This window comes from Zophobas morio, unplaced genomic scaffold (assembly GCF_036711695.1).
Source record: "Zophobas morio isolate AGI-343-1 ecotype UQ-CSIRO unplaced genomic scaffold, CSIRO_AGI_Zmor_V1 ptg000014l, whole genome shotgun sequence".
NCBI lineage: Eukaryota > Metazoa > Arthropoda > Insecta > Coleoptera > Tenebrionidae > Zophobas > Zophobas morio.
Window position 1 is genome coordinate 11,761,525 of NW_026972119.1, and position 15,783 is coordinate 11,777,307.

Genomic DNA, 15,783 nt, shown 5'->3' on the forward strand with positions numbered 1-15,783 from the left:
TGCCTCTCTTTTTTTTCTAACTTCTTCTCTAAATTATTGGTTCTTTCTTCCAAGCTTCTCTCCTTTTCTTTCCATTCTTCTCTTTCTCTTTCCAGTATTCCATTTATTGTCTGTAATTCTTTTTTTACTCCTCTATTTTCTTCTCTCAGTTGTTTCATTTCTTCATTAGTTCATAGATTCGTTCATTTCCTTCAGCAATCGTAATCAGAACTTCGGTAGTACAAATTTCAGATCTTATTACATAATGTCACATCTATACAGAGATGTAGATGCAGACACTTTTACCTTAATATGTATGCATGTGTTGTGGCTCGTGAATCTCGACAACACATCGTAACGTTGAAAACTTATGTAAACTCGATCGCCTTGATCAAAGTCATCGATCCCGTCACCGTGATCTACAATTTGAACTCCTGATATAATATTTGCGTTTTGTTCATATAAAAATTTGCCGGCACACATAATAACTTGAGTTATGACTCAGATTACTACTTGCTGTTTACTTAGACTTAGCTATGTCTTCAAAGGTGTACCTTCTTAGAGCTATGTATACTTGTTTAATATTAATAAACGAAATACGTAAACAAACTTTATTTGAGAAAAGCTTGACAATTAATTCGAATATACAAGACGAGAAGGCTGGTATTTAAAAATAAGTGCACCAAATCAAAACACTGTGGATGAGATTGCAAAAACCTATTCTAGTTAACATACACCTACTGGGGCACAGCCTTTGCAAAAATATCACTTTCACTTACTTAAACAATATCACGGCGGCGCCCCTAACAAATCGAAAAAATATACACATCTTGAAATATATATAACTAGACCTTACGACTAGCGCACCCTCATTAATTCAATTGAGTAATTAAACTACTCTATTAAGAGCACTTTTATCGGACAGAATTAAAATTTGAGTTGCACTATTACACTTGGTTCCACGGAAACAACAACATACGAAAAAACTACAAAATAATAAAATAACACATTAACTTCTCAAAATAATCCGTTTCGATTAAAATATATCTAAACAAAAAAAAAACACGCACCAACATCATAAATCAGTTTAATTAAACAAAACTAAAGAGATTCTTTCGAATTCGAATATCAATTGAAATAATCTTACTTTTTTTCATTTTTTTCGAAAACCTTCACAAAACTCTAAAAATCAAAACATGTTATAGAGTATGATAGTTAAGCTCTGTGCGTGCTTTGTAGAATTTGAAAGCAACGAAACCGATGGCCATGAGACCTGACGCAAGCACGATCCCTCCAACGAAACTCGGACCGTCGAACTTCCGGTTATTGGCCGGAGTTGGTGCCACCGTAGTCGTTACCGGCGACTTTGTTGGTGTATCCTTTGTTGTTGTCACGGGAGGTACTGGAGTAGGTTTGTTTGTTGTCGTTGTTGCGTTAGTTGTTGTAGGAGTTGGCTTTTCAGTAGTTGTAGCGTTGGTTGGTGGTGGAGTTGGTTTGACCGTCGTCGTAGTATTTGGATTTTTGGTAGTAGTGGGTATCGAAGTTGATGTCTTTGCTGAAATCGAGAAAAAATTATTGCAATTGTTTTTTTTTATTTTTTAATAAAAATGCAAATAGTCCTGAAAACTGTTGACAACAATAAAACTTGCATCGGACACCTTTGGTGTTACTTTTCTCGTAAAACACCTAAATCTATAACAATGTACTTACAGAATATTCCATCTGAAAAATACATCTTTGGTATGTAATGGAACAGTCTATATTTTTTAAAATATGGGTGAATTGTAGATACAATAAATTCTATTACATTATTCTATTACAAAAGAGACCGTTGGGACACTCTATACCTATAGATTAAGATCGCTGTTGTCAGTTTAGTTTAAAGCACTGAATTCTTTAAAAGTTTATAATATTTGACATGTCGTATTAGTCTTTTCACACTTTGAATTTGTTTAGATTTTATTAACAATGATATATTAAATTTTATGTCTTACTGTATTCTTATTGATCAATAATGGCGTGGATCTGACGTTCGTTTTTGACCAAATAATACCCTTGGGTGTTAAGAATAGTTGCAATTGTAACGTATTTGACCGGAAATGATTACTTAGTGTATTGCTAGTTGTAGAGATACGGCAACCGCGCTAATTCCAAGAAGTCCAAAAATTCCAAAAAGTCATCCAAAAACCCAAGAAACTGAAGAAATCCAATAATTCCAAAAATCCAAAAAATTAAAAACCCACAAAATAAAAAAAGGCCAAAAATCAAGCGAAATTAAAAAATTCAAAACGTCCAAAAAAATTCAATAAATCTACAAACTCCAAGAAACTCCAGAACGTCAAAAAAACACAAGAAATCCAATAATTACAGACATCCAAAAAAATTGACCATATCCCAAAAAATCCGAAAAAATTAGAAGATAAAAAAATAAAAATTATCCAAAAATCGAAAAAATCTAAACAATCAAAAAATTCAAAAACTGAGGAAATCCAAAAAATCGGATAAATCGACTCAAGAAATCCAATAATTCGAAATTCAAATAAAATTAAAAAAACTACTAAAAATCCAAAATACTCCAAAAAATCAAAGAATCTAAAAAAATACAAAAAAAAACTGAAAATCCAAGAAAGGCCAGAAATTCAAAACACTAGAAATTCAACAATTCCAAAAATAAAAAAAAACGAAAATATTCCACAAATCCAAAAAATCTCCAAATCATCAGAATATAGAAAAAAACAAAAAATAAAAAGTATCAAAAAAAATTAAAAATTCAATAAATCCAAAAGAATCCAAAAAATCCAGGAGCCTCAAGAAATCTAATGATTCAAAAATCCGAAAAATTCAACATTTTCAAAATCTAAAAAATCCAAAATTACAGAACATAAAGTCGAAAAAATTTAAAAAAGCCAAGAAGAAACCCCACAAATACAAAACACTCAGCAAATCCAACAATTTCAAAGATACAAAAAACCGAAAATATCCCACAAACCCAAAAAAAACTCCAAATAAGAAAAAAAAACAAAAAATAAAAATTATCCAAAAAATTTAAAAATGCGATAACTCCAAAAAAACTCCAAAAGAAAACAATCTAAAAAATCCGAACAATCCAAAAAATCCAAAAAACCCAAGAAACTCGAGAAATTCGATTATTCGAAATGTAAAAAATTTAAAAAATCAGAAAATAAAAGTAAAAATTATCGAAAAATCTAAAAAATCCAAAAACCCAAAAAATTCAAGAAATCTAATAATTCAAAAATCCAAAAAATTGAGCATATCCAAAAAATCTAAAATTAAAAAAATTACAAAATCTAAAAAATTAAAAAAGAACAAGAAACCCCAGAAATTCAAAACACTTAAAAAATCGAACAATTCCAAAAATCCAAAAAACCGAAAATATCCTACAAATCCAAAAAAACTTCAAATAATCGGAAAATGGACAAAAAACAAAAAAATAAAAATTATCCAAAAAATTGAAAAAATTCAGTAAATCCAAAAGAACCCTAAATAAAACAATCTCAAAAACCAAAAAAGCCCATGAAACTCGAGAGATCCGATAATTCGAAATCCAAAAAATTCAAGAAATCAGAAAATCAAAAAATATAAATTATCAAAAAATCCAAAAAAACCCAAGAAACTCAAGAAATCTAATAATTCAAAAATATAAAAAATTTAACATTCAAAAAATCTAAAAAGTCCAAAATTGCAAAAAAATCATAAAGTCGAAAAAAAACCAAAGAACCCCAGAAATTCAAAACACTTAAGAAGTCCAACAATTCCAAAAATCCAAAAAACCGAAAATATCCCACAAATCCAAAAAATTCGAAATAATTTGAAAACAAAAAAACAAAACAAAAAAAAAATATCCAAAAAAATTTAAAAAAATTCTTAATAAAACCAAAAGGAAACAATCTAAAAAATCCAAACAATCCAAAAAATCCCAAAACCCAAAGAACTCAATGGATCCGATAATTCGAAATACAAAAAATTTAAAAAATCAGGAAATTAAAATTATCAAAAATCCAAAAAAATATAAATAATCTAAAAAAATCCAAAAACCCAAGAAACTCAAAAAATCTAATAAAAGTAATTCAAAAATCCAAAAAAATCACAAAATCGAAAAAATCAAAAAAAAAACAAAAATATCCCATAAATCCAAAAAACTGCAAATAATCAGAAAATAGAAAAAAACAAATTAAAAATTATCCAAAAATTTGAAAAAATCAATAAATCCAAAAGGAAACAATCTAAAAAATCCAAACAATCCAAAAAACCGAAGTAATTCAAAAACTCAAGGAACTCAAGGGATCCGATAATTCGAAACACAAAAAATTTATAACATCAAAAAATTAAAATTATCAAAATATCCAAAAAAATCTAAATAAAAAAAATCCAAAAACCCAATAAACTCAAAAAATCTAATAAGAGTAATTAAAAAATCCAAAAAGTCACAAAATCGAAAAAATCAAAAAAAAAACGGAAATATCCAATAAATCAAAAAAAACTGCAAATAATCAGAAAATAGAAAAAAATATATAAAATAAAAATTATCCAAAAATTTGCAAAAATTCAACAAATCCAAAAACATCCGAAAAAAACAATCTAAAATATCCAAACAATCTAAAAAATCCAAAAAGCCGAAGAAATCCAAAAAAAACCTAAGAAACTCAAGAGATCCGATTATTCAAATCCAAAAAATTCAAAAAGTCAGAAGATAAAAAAGAATATAAATTATCAAAAAATCCAAAAAAGTAAGTAATCAAAAATAAAACAAAAAAACACGAAACTCAAGAAATCTAATAAGAATTCAATAATCCGAAAATTGAACATATCCTAAAAATCTAAAAAATCAAAAAAACCCACGAAATCCAAAAAAAACCGAAGAAACTCAAGAGATTCGTTTATTCGAAATCCAGAAAATTCAAAATCAGAAAATACAAATAAAAAATATCAAAAAATCCAAAAAAAATCTAAATAATCTAAAAAAATCCAAAAACCCAAGAAACTCAAAAAATCTAAAAAAATCACAAAATCGAAAAAATCCAAAAAAAAGAAACGAAATTATCCCATAAATCCAAAAAACTGCAAATAATCAGAAAATAGAAAAAAAAAACAAAAAATAAAAATTATCCAAAAATTTGAAAAAATTCAATCAATCCAAAAAAATCCGAAAAAAAAACAATCTAAAATATCCAAACAATCCAAAAAATCCAAAAAGCCGAAGAAATCCAAAAAAACCTAAGAAACTCAAGAGATCCGATTATTCGAAATCCAAAAAATCAGAAGATAAAAAAGAATATAAATTATCAAAAAATCCAAACAAGTAAATAATCCAAAAAAAAAAACAAAAAACCCCGAAACTCAAGAAATCTAATAAGAATTCAATAATCCGAAAAATTGAACACATCCTAAAAATCTAAAAAATCAAAAAAACCTACGAAATCCAGAAAAAACCGAAAAAACTCAAGAGATTCGTTTATTCGAAATCCACAAAATTCAAAATCAGAAAATAAAAATAAAAAATATCAAAAAATCCAAAAAATCTAAATAATCTAAAAAATCCAAAAACCCAAGAAACTCAAAAAATCTAATAAGAGTAATTCAAAAATCCAAAAAATCACAAAAGCGAAAAAATCCAAAAAAAAAAACAAAATATCCCATAAATACAAAAAACTGCAAATAATCAGAAAATAGAAAAAAAGCAAAAGATATAAATTATCCAAAAATTTGAAAAAATGCAATAAATCCAAAAACATCCGAAAAAAAAACTTCTAAAATATCCAAACAATCCAAAAAATCCAAAAAGCCGAATAAATTCAAAAAAAACCTAAGAAACTCAAGAGATCCGATTATTAGAAATCCAAAAAATTCAAAAAATCAGAAGATAAAAAAGAATATAAACTATCAAAAAATCCAAAAAATTAACCAAACCAAAAAAACCAAAAACCCACGAAACTCAAGAAATCTAATAAGAATTCAATAATCCGAAAAATTAAACATCCTAAAAATCTAAAAAATCAAAAAAACCCACGAAATCCAAAAAAAAACAAGAAACTCAAAAAATTCGTTTATTCGAAATCCATAAAATTCAAAATCAAGAAATAAAAATAAAAAATATCAAAACATCCAAAAAAATCTACATAATCCAAAAAAATCTAAATACAGTAATGATCACTTATAGCGAACCCGGTTAAAGGGAACTTCCTGATATAACGAACCAACTTGCAAAGTACGAACTGAAGTACCATAAGATACATGTTATTTTTTCCGATTATAACGAACCCGCTTATAGCGAACTTTCGGATAAAACGAACCAAATTTTTAATATTTAAGAAAAAAAAATCGTTTATAACGAACTTTTTAATCAGTCAGCTTTATCTCGACAATGGTCAGGAACACTTTTGTGTGAATCTATTAGATTCCGTCAATTTTATCAGTATGGCATGGCAAAAAGTATCAGAACAAACAATTGCTAATTGTTTTCGACATGCTGGGTTTCTCTAGTGTGAGGAAAAATTTGAACCAGGGGTGGGATTTTGTTTCTACCGATACGATACGATACGAAGCGATAAATGACAAGGACGAAAATATAAATTTCAGATGCGAAAGAAAAAGACGACTACATTTTATCGGTACCGATATTTTATCGTTATAGAAACAAAATTCCACCCCAGAAGACGAACTACTATTGGCTGAATGGCTGAGAAAGCACGAAAGCAATTCTGACGATGAATTTGATATCGACTTCGAAGAATACGTCCATTTTGACGATATTTTAGTGAAGTCTGAAATTTTGGATGATGCTGCTATTGTAGAATTAGTTCAATGCAACATTCAAACAGAAGATGAGACTGAAGACGATGATGATAACGAAGAAGAAGAAGAAGAAAAAGAGGGAACGATCCCAAAACCCTCTTAAATTAATCTTTCTCACAAGAAGCAACGTAAATTTTGAGATTATTTTAAGTAACAACTTTTATTTTTAATCAACTTTTTATTAATCAAGTTTTTTTTTCTTATATGTACTACTGTATTATTATCTTTACATGTTTATATTTTTGTAATACTTTTAAATGTTGCATCCTGAAATACATAGTTCAGTTTATGTATGTATCGATTTTTTTGAGATCATTTATAACGAACTTCGGATATAACGAACTACTTTTCCCAGTTCCATGAGGTTCGTTATAACCGAACATTACTGTAATCCAAAATTCCAAAAAATCACAAAATCGAAAAAATAAAAAAAACCCCAAGAAACTCCAGAAATTCAAAACACTCAAGAAATCCAACAATTCCAAAAAACTCCAAATAATCAGAAAACCGAAAAAAAATAAAAAATAAAACTCGACCAAAAAATTGAAAAAATCACTAAATCCAAAAAAATCAAAATAAAATCTAAAAAATCCAAACAATCCAAAAAACCCAAGAAACTCGGGAGATCCAATTGTTCGAAATTCAAAAAATCAGAAAATAAAAAAAAATCAAAATGATCAAACAATTCGAAATCCACAAAATTCAAAATCAGAAAATAAAGATAAAATTATCAAAAAATCCAAAAAAATCTACATAATCCAAAAAAATCGAAAAAAAACAAGAAACTCAAGTAATGTAAGAATTCAAAAATCCAAAAAATTGAACATATCCAAAAAACTAAAAAATCCAAAATTCCAAAAAAATTACAAAATCGAAAAATATTAAAAAATCCAAGAAACCCAAGAAACATAAATCCTATTTTTTATGATAATTCCCCGTTTAAATCCGAAGAAATAAATTAGTGTTTCTCCACTAAATGCAACCAATAAAAAAATGTGCCAAGACTTTTTTGTAAACATCAAAAATTAAACGGTAAGACATAAAATTGTGTATGTACCACGAATATTATTAAAATTCACAACACCCTTGATACGTAAACAAATAACTATTATCGGTTTTGACAATGTGATTTTTAACTTTCTATAACAGTTTTTCCAAAAAGGAGCACTAAATCTAATTTTAGAATCCGTAGTAATATTTGTTGCCTGTTTAGTAACAGTTTATAAAAACGTCTTCAATTGACAATGCTTTCAAATTTCGTTAATGTAATTGTAGAGAAAATTGTGCCAGTTAAATTTATTCCATGTTAAACCTAACCTACTTTTTTGTGGTGACAGGACTGTTGTTTTCTATTAAAGTTACTTATCAATTTGGCATTGGTATTGTCAGCGAATAAAAACATGCTTAAAACAAAACAAACTTTTTTTTATTATCCAAGGTTATTAAACGAACAGCTGCGATAGTGCGGAATTTACAGACACATTTTTTTTAATTAATTCCACTAGATGACGTTTTTTTTCGATCATATGGTATTTCCATTTCACTCTAATTTGAATTTTTTTAATCACTCAGTACTTAAATAGCCTACTCAATTATTCTACGTACTAATACCTCTGTGGTTAAAAAACCAGTCAATAATTACAAAATGTAGGTGGTGGAATACACACAATGCTTACTTTCATGAACACATAATTTACATCTTATTAAAGAAGGTGATTATAACCGAACGTGCATCAAGTTGCCTATGATATTTCCTCAGTTTTGCCGCCTTGTTGTGATGACTAGAGAGCGGATTTCTGTCGGGCTAGACAAGGCCAAACTCGGTACGGCTCGTACGGGATGGGAATTTATTGCAGTTACCGGCTGCACTTCGTTTATTTGAGATTAGAATAACGCTGCTTCGTTGCACTCTGCTGTTAATTCCAGTTCTCATTTACTTAGCCGTTTGATTAATAAATCGTTAATTGTATTTATGGAATCAAGTGACAATTAAATTCAGTGATTACCTATCACCCGCTACTGAGTCCCGGCGATGCAGCGCGTCCCCACCTATATCGTGACGTAGCCCGACAGAAATCCGCTGTCTAGTGATGACTAATGGTTACTCTACCTTTGTCACAAATAACAACAATAACCTAACTTTTCTGATTGAATATAACTTTAAAATGTATCCCTAAAGATCCATTAAGTCCGTTTTATTTTGGCACTTTGTTTAATATTTTATGCATTACGTTTCGCTCACACAAACTGACAAGAATAATAAAAATAAAAAAAAACTGACCTCGAGAGGTTCAACGCTTTGTACTTTGATATCACATAATAATTCACTAACTAAAATTCGAAACAAATGTCGATACTCGACTTGGTGTGAAGCACAATGAAGCGACACTAAAAATACTGAACTGAATTTGAGCCGTCAGTTTTTGGAAATAGTCCAAAAATCTAGCACTGGTAATTTTTTACAACCATTTCAACTCTTGAATACGGTGAGAAACAATTAATACAATAGATGTTGACACCTAAAATAAAACAATTGTAACTAACAAACGACGCCAAATTTCTCATTTATTATAAACCAGACGAGCATCCAGATGGAAATAAACCGAATAAATGCGCAGAGGTTATTGGGTTTATGAGATATGGAGCATGTTGCTGGAATAAATTTATTCAACGGTGGAACGAGAATTAACGTAGGTGGGATTTGATTCTGGAATTAACAAATTATTACTCACACGAGCACCATTCCAAATAATACTGTCGACGCTCACTGTAAATGAACAAATATTTTGTAATGTTTTAAAAATACTACTATCAATAAAATCCCACATCTAATACCAGTTTATATTACTCCTACTTGAAACATATACAAACGATAATTTTCTTATTTTACTAAAAAACGTGTGCAGAAAAATCCAATTTTATGGTTTAAAATTATAATTCGTTTATAATTATGATCACAGTTATACAAATTGCTTCGCTAAAAAACAATAGTATAAGCAAACATTTTATTTTAGACATGTTCATTATGAAACGGTAACTGCATATTAATCACTATAACGGAAACATTCTTATTTAATTATTGTTCTATGTTTGTAATAGCATATATCGTATGTCCATTATGTCAAAAATAAACAAGCACGGTAGCTACCATCAGAACATACCAGACGTCCCCTGATTATGTATTAATGTAAGTACTGTTACTAAATGTTTAAAGTGCATAATAAGAATTTGCCGCTTCCATGAGACACAGAACAATTAGAATTTAGGTTATCAATGACATTTATGACCGGCGACGACGAGCAGTGATCCTTCATCAAAACGAAGCGGCAAATATACGAAATTTCAAAGCCAACTTGATATACAATCCTTTATAATTACCTTGGCCAAAAAATAACCTTAAATTTAAAAACTCCCGAATTATTTATGCTTGGCTAACATTAGATAGCTCTGATTTAAACTAGAAATCGCCAAGTCTGACTAATTAAAATAGTTAAAATGTTAAAAAATATGCTGACTGCACACAAAATTGATGTAAAGGGAAGTGATTACAGTGATGGTAAAATCCCACAATTAAATATTCAAAACAAGTAACAAAATATTGCTAGAGTTGATTCTAAGGTCAGTATTTGAACTTATCAAACTAACAACACATGAGATAAATACAACCAATACTACGTAGTTACTATGTTCATACACTTTTAATGAGTCAAGGTCTACAATAATATATAATACTAAAACACCTAGTTCTGTTTACAGTGACAATTGAAACGTTTGTTTTTGTAAACAAAAGATAAAACAAGGATATCAACAATATACCTACATGTGGCAGCATTACATTGACCCTGACATCACCTTTCATTTCCAACATTAAATTCTTGTTAAACATGATCACAATCAGGAAATTAAAATCCAATTATGAAATGCATACAACTTATATTCGTTTGCAGCAAAACTTTAATTAACTAATTACTATACTCACGAGTAGAAGTGGAGGTTGTTGGTACTGTCGTAGTATCATTACCGTTCGGTGTAATTTCAGTTACTGATGGGATAGGATCTGTTTGACCGTTGATTACAACACTATCGCCAACTGAAAAAGTTATAAAAAGTCGTCAATGAACAATATAAAAACGGAAGAATTTGAAAGTTACCCAGTTTTGCTCCCTGACATACGCTTACAATTACAAACAATGTAATTAGTTGGTACTTCATTGTCTCCGTTTGTCACAGGGGGAAACTGCAAAACGGTACTTCAGATTATCTGAATTTTTCTTGTATCGATTATTACCGCAATAAAAGCACTGTTACAACACAAAACACCAACAATTGTGAGAACCTGAACCACAAACCTGCACAATTTTCCTTACGTCAGTTCTGGTTCTGATGCTAGCGATATCCGCAGGACGCATTCAACGATCTAGTGAAAAATAAAAGTTCCTGGATTGAAAACAGAAGTCGGTGTTTTGGTCAGTGGCGCCGCGTAAGGAGGGATTCAAGCATGTTTTTTAACCCATTACACATTTTTTCCATCAGCTTACGTAGCTTCACGCAGAGTGTTTTTTTTTCTATAAAACTTCAGTAATTTTAGTTTGTATGTAAATTTTTTTCTATTTATTTTCTTGAGGCAATCCTCTTTCGCAATATCCACCTGTAATTTAATTTGATTTTATTTGAACACAAATATTTATAAGATGACTGTTAGCATAGATTAATATAGATGCGACATACAGGCTGATTTTGGAAAAGCACCTTTATTGACATTGGAGTCCGCAACCGCCAAAGACAAGCGCCAAATTTAAATAGTAGATGCCAATAAAAAAACTTGTTTCACTACAACTCGTCGCCTGAGAACTTGTTTGATCTACAGACCAGAGCGCGCTTCGGCCAATATCGACTCTAAGCGTTCAGAAGCGAATATTTTTCGCAAATATTTAGATGATTTTACATATTTTGTCTACCTAATAAGAATTAATTCTTTATTTATGTTTTATACTAGCAAACGTCTTAAACTAAGAATATTGTTGAAATCGTAATAACCCAATGGATTTTTTTCGGGAAAATGTTTTGGAAATACTATGTTCTATTTTGTATGAATTTTTAAATGTTTTTGGTGACAATTTCTGTGGTTGTTTTCGATACACTAGATGATATTAACAGTGAGAACAAAAAAATGAAAAATTAAAATAATCGAAAATTCGAAAAATCGAGAAATCTAATAATCGAAAAATCGAAACCTTAAAAAATCGTAAAACCGAAACATGGAAAAATCGAAATATCGAAGAACTGAAAATAAAAAAATGAAACATCAAAAAATCGAAAAAATGTAAAATTCAAAAATCTAAAATTTAAAAACCGAATAACGAAAAATCGAGAAATCGAAACTGCCAAATTTAAAAAATCGGATAACTGAAAAATCGAAACATCGAAAAACTGGAAAATCGAAAAACCGAGAAATCGAAAATCAAAAGATCAAGAAATCGTGGAGTCGAAAAGTCGAACAATTGAAAAACCGAAATAGGCCAAAATCGAAAAATCGAAAAGTTAAAAATTGAACAATTTATAAATTGAGAAATTGACAATCAAAATATCTAAAAATTCAAATGTCGATAAATCGAGAAATCAAAAAACTTAAAAATTCGAAAAATTAAAAAATTGGGTGATCAAGAGAACGAGAAATCGAAAAGTGATGAAGTCGAAAAATCGAAAAATAGAGAAATCGACAAACAAAAAGTTAAAAGTTGAAAAATTGGAAAAGCGGAAAAATCAAAAAACGAAAAAATGGAAAACTGGAAAAACTGAAAAACCGAAATAGGCCAAAATCGAAAAATCGAAAAGTTAAAAATTGAACAATTTATAAATTGAGAAATTGCCAATCAAAATATCTAAAAATCCAAATCTCGATAAATCGAGAAATCAAAAAACTTAAAAATTCGAAAAATTAAAAAATTGGGAGATCAAGAGAACGAGAAATCGAAAAGTGATGAAGTCGAAAAATCGAAAAATAGAGAAATCGACAAACAAAAAGTTAAAAGTTGAAAAATTGGAAAAGCGGAAAAATCAAAAAACGAAAAAATGGAAAACTGGAAAAACTGAAAAACCGAAATGGGCCAAAATCGAAAAATCGAAAAGTTAAAAATTGAACAATTTATAAATTGAGAAATTGCCAATCAAAATATCTAAAAATCCAAATCTCGATAAATCGAGAAATCAAAAAACTTAAAAATTCGAAAAATTAAAAAATTGGGAGATCAAGAGAACGAGAAATCGAAAAGTGATGAAGTCGAAAAATCGAAAAATAGAGAAATCGACAAACAAAAAGTTAAAAGTTGAAAAATTGGAAAAGCGGAAAAATCAAAAACGAAAAAATGGAAAACTGGAAAAACTGAGAAACCGAAATAGGCCAAAAGAAAAAACTGATAAATCGAAAACCTGAACTATCAAATCTCGATAAATCGGGAATGAAAAATTAACAAATCGAAAAATTGAAAAACAGAACATCTAAAACCAGGAAGTCGAAAAATCGAAAGATTAAGAAATATTGAAAAATTAAAATATCAAAAGAATGAAAAATCTAAAATTCAAAAATCCAAAAATTGAAAAATCGAAAAAGGAAAAAGGTATACACATCGAAAAATCCAGAAGTCAAAAATAGAAAGCCGAAGAATTGAAATATTGAAAAATCCTAAAACTGAAAAATCTAAAAATCAAAAAAGTCAAGTCGAAAAATAGAAACCTTAAAAAATCGAAAAACTGAAAAAACAAAAACCTGAAAAATTAAAAAATTAAAGAACTGAAGAACAGGAAAATCGAAAACTTGAAGGTCAAGAAATGGGAAAATCAAAACATCGATTAATTGAAAAATCGAAAAATTGAGAGTTTATGAAAGTCAAATTTGAAAAATTTAAAAAATCGAAAATTTGACAAAATGACAATTGAAAAACAGAAAATCTAAAACCGGGAATTGGAAAAAATGATTAAGAAATCGAAACATTTGAAAAATTCGAAAAATTGAAAAATTGAGAGATCAAGAGAACGAGAAATCGAAAAATACAGAAATCGACATACAAAAGGTTAAAAGTTGAAAAATTGGAAAAGCGGAAAAATCAAAAAACGAAAAAAATGGAAAACTGGAAAAACTGAGAAACCTAAATAGGCCAAAATCAAAAATTAAAAACCTGAAAAATCAAATCTCGATAAATCGGGAATGAAAAATTAACAAATCGAAAAATTGAAAAACAGAACATCTAAAACCAGGAAGTCGAAAAATCGAAAGATTAAGAAATATTGAAAAATCAAAATATCAAAAGAATGAAAAATCTAAAATCTAAAAATCCAGAAATTGAAAAATCGAAAAAGGAAAAAGGTATACTCATCGAAAAATCCAGAAGTCAAAAATAGAAAGCCGAAGAATTGAAATATTGAAAAATTCTAAAACTGAAAAATCTAAAAATCAAAAAAGTCTAGTCAAAAAATAGAAACCTTAAAAAATCGAAAAATTGAAAAATCAAAAACCTGAAAAATCAAAAAATTAAAGAACTGAAGAACAGAAAAATCGAAACACTCGAAGGTCAAGAAATGGGAAAATCAAAACATGGATTCATTGAAAAATCGAAAAATTGAGAGTTTATGAAAGTAAAAAATTTGAAAAATTAAAAAATCGAAAATTTGACAAAATGACAATTGAAAAACAGAAAATCTGAAACCGGGAATTGGAAAATATGATTAAGAAATCGAAACATTTGAAAAATTCGAAAACTTGAAAAATTCAAATATCGAAGAACTGAACTGAAAAATTGAGAATCGAAAAATCTAACATTTAAAAAATTTAAAATCTAAAATTTAAAAATCGAAAAATTGAAAAATCGAAAAAGTAAAATAATCAAAACATCGAAAAATCCAGGAGTCAAAAATCGAAAAGTCTAAAAATCGAAATATTGAAAAATCCCAAAACTGAAATATCCAAAAACTGAAAAATGAAAGAAAAACTGAAAAATGGAAAACCTGAAAAATCCGAAAACTGAAATATCCAAAAACTGAGAACCTACAAAGTCGAAAAATTGAGCAATCGAAAAATCCAAAAAGTGAAGTCGAAAAATCGAAACCTTAAAAAAACTAAAAAATGAAAAATCGAAAAATTAAAGAATTGAAGAACAGGAATATCGAAACCCTCGAAAGTCAAGAAATGGGAAAATCAAAACATCGAAGAATTGACAGTTTAAATGTCAAATTTGAAAAATTGAAAAATCGAAAATTTGAAAAAACGACAATTGAAAAACAGGAAATCTAAAACCGGGAAGTCGAAAAATCGATAGATTAAGAAATAAAAACATTTGAAAAATTCGAAAACATGAAAAACGGAAATATCGAAGAACTGAAATGAAAAATCGAGAAATCGAAAAATCTAAAATTTTTTTTTTTTTTTATTTGTACATTTGGTCGCATCGACAGCTAGGTCATTAGCAACCTTACATGGTAGGAAAACACACTTAGTAAAAAGAAAAACCCTTCTATATGCATTCAAACAGCTGAATATGTTTAAGGAACAGAAGGATGTTGACCATGTTCGGGATGGTACTTCCTAGCGCTTCAGCGAGGTTGGGTGATATTTGGAAATGTTTGCGTTGGGTTTGCCAGTGGGGACAATCGCAGATGAGATGCTGGACAGTTTGACGGCATCCGCATTGCTGGCAAGTAGCTGGGGAGGTGCGGTTGAGCAGGTATCCATGGGTGAGCCGAGTGTGTCCTAATCGCAACCGCGTTAAAACGACTTGATCACGACGATCTGGCGGAAGTGGAAGTATACAGTTAACTTCTGGCTTAATCAGCTGCAATGCTGTAGGCGTAGAGGTTCAGTCTGTTTGCCACTTTTGAATGATAGCCTGTTTAAATAAACTTTTGGCGTCAGGTGCTGGGACTAACAAAATTTCTGCGGCAGATTCCGATTCGACTGCTTCTTTAGCAGCCCTGTCAGCTTCTTCGTTTCCCGATTTT

At 29.1% G+C, this 15,783-nt stretch overlaps 1 protein-coding gene across 1 annotated transcript; it reads right to left on the bottom strand.

Annotated features, from left to right (window-relative positions):
• Window positions 1-576: 576 nt before the first annotated feature.
• LOC135128981 (adipocyte plasma membrane-associated protein Hemomucin) lies at window positions 577-11,191 on the bottom strand. Its single transcript, XM_064056060.1, has 4 exons — window positions 11,081-11,191; window positions 10,944-11,029; window positions 10,772-10,882; window positions 577-1,534 (listed from the first exon to the last, which is right to left on the bottom strand). Exons 2-4 carry the CDS (start codon window positions 11,002-11,004, stop codon window positions 1,179-1,181), a joined length of 528 nt encoding a protein of 175 aa, XP_063912130.1. The 5' UTR covers window positions 11,005-11,029; window positions 11,081-11,191; the 3' UTR covers window positions 577-1,178.
• Between the last annotated feature and the right edge of the window lie 4,592 nt (window positions 11,192-15,783).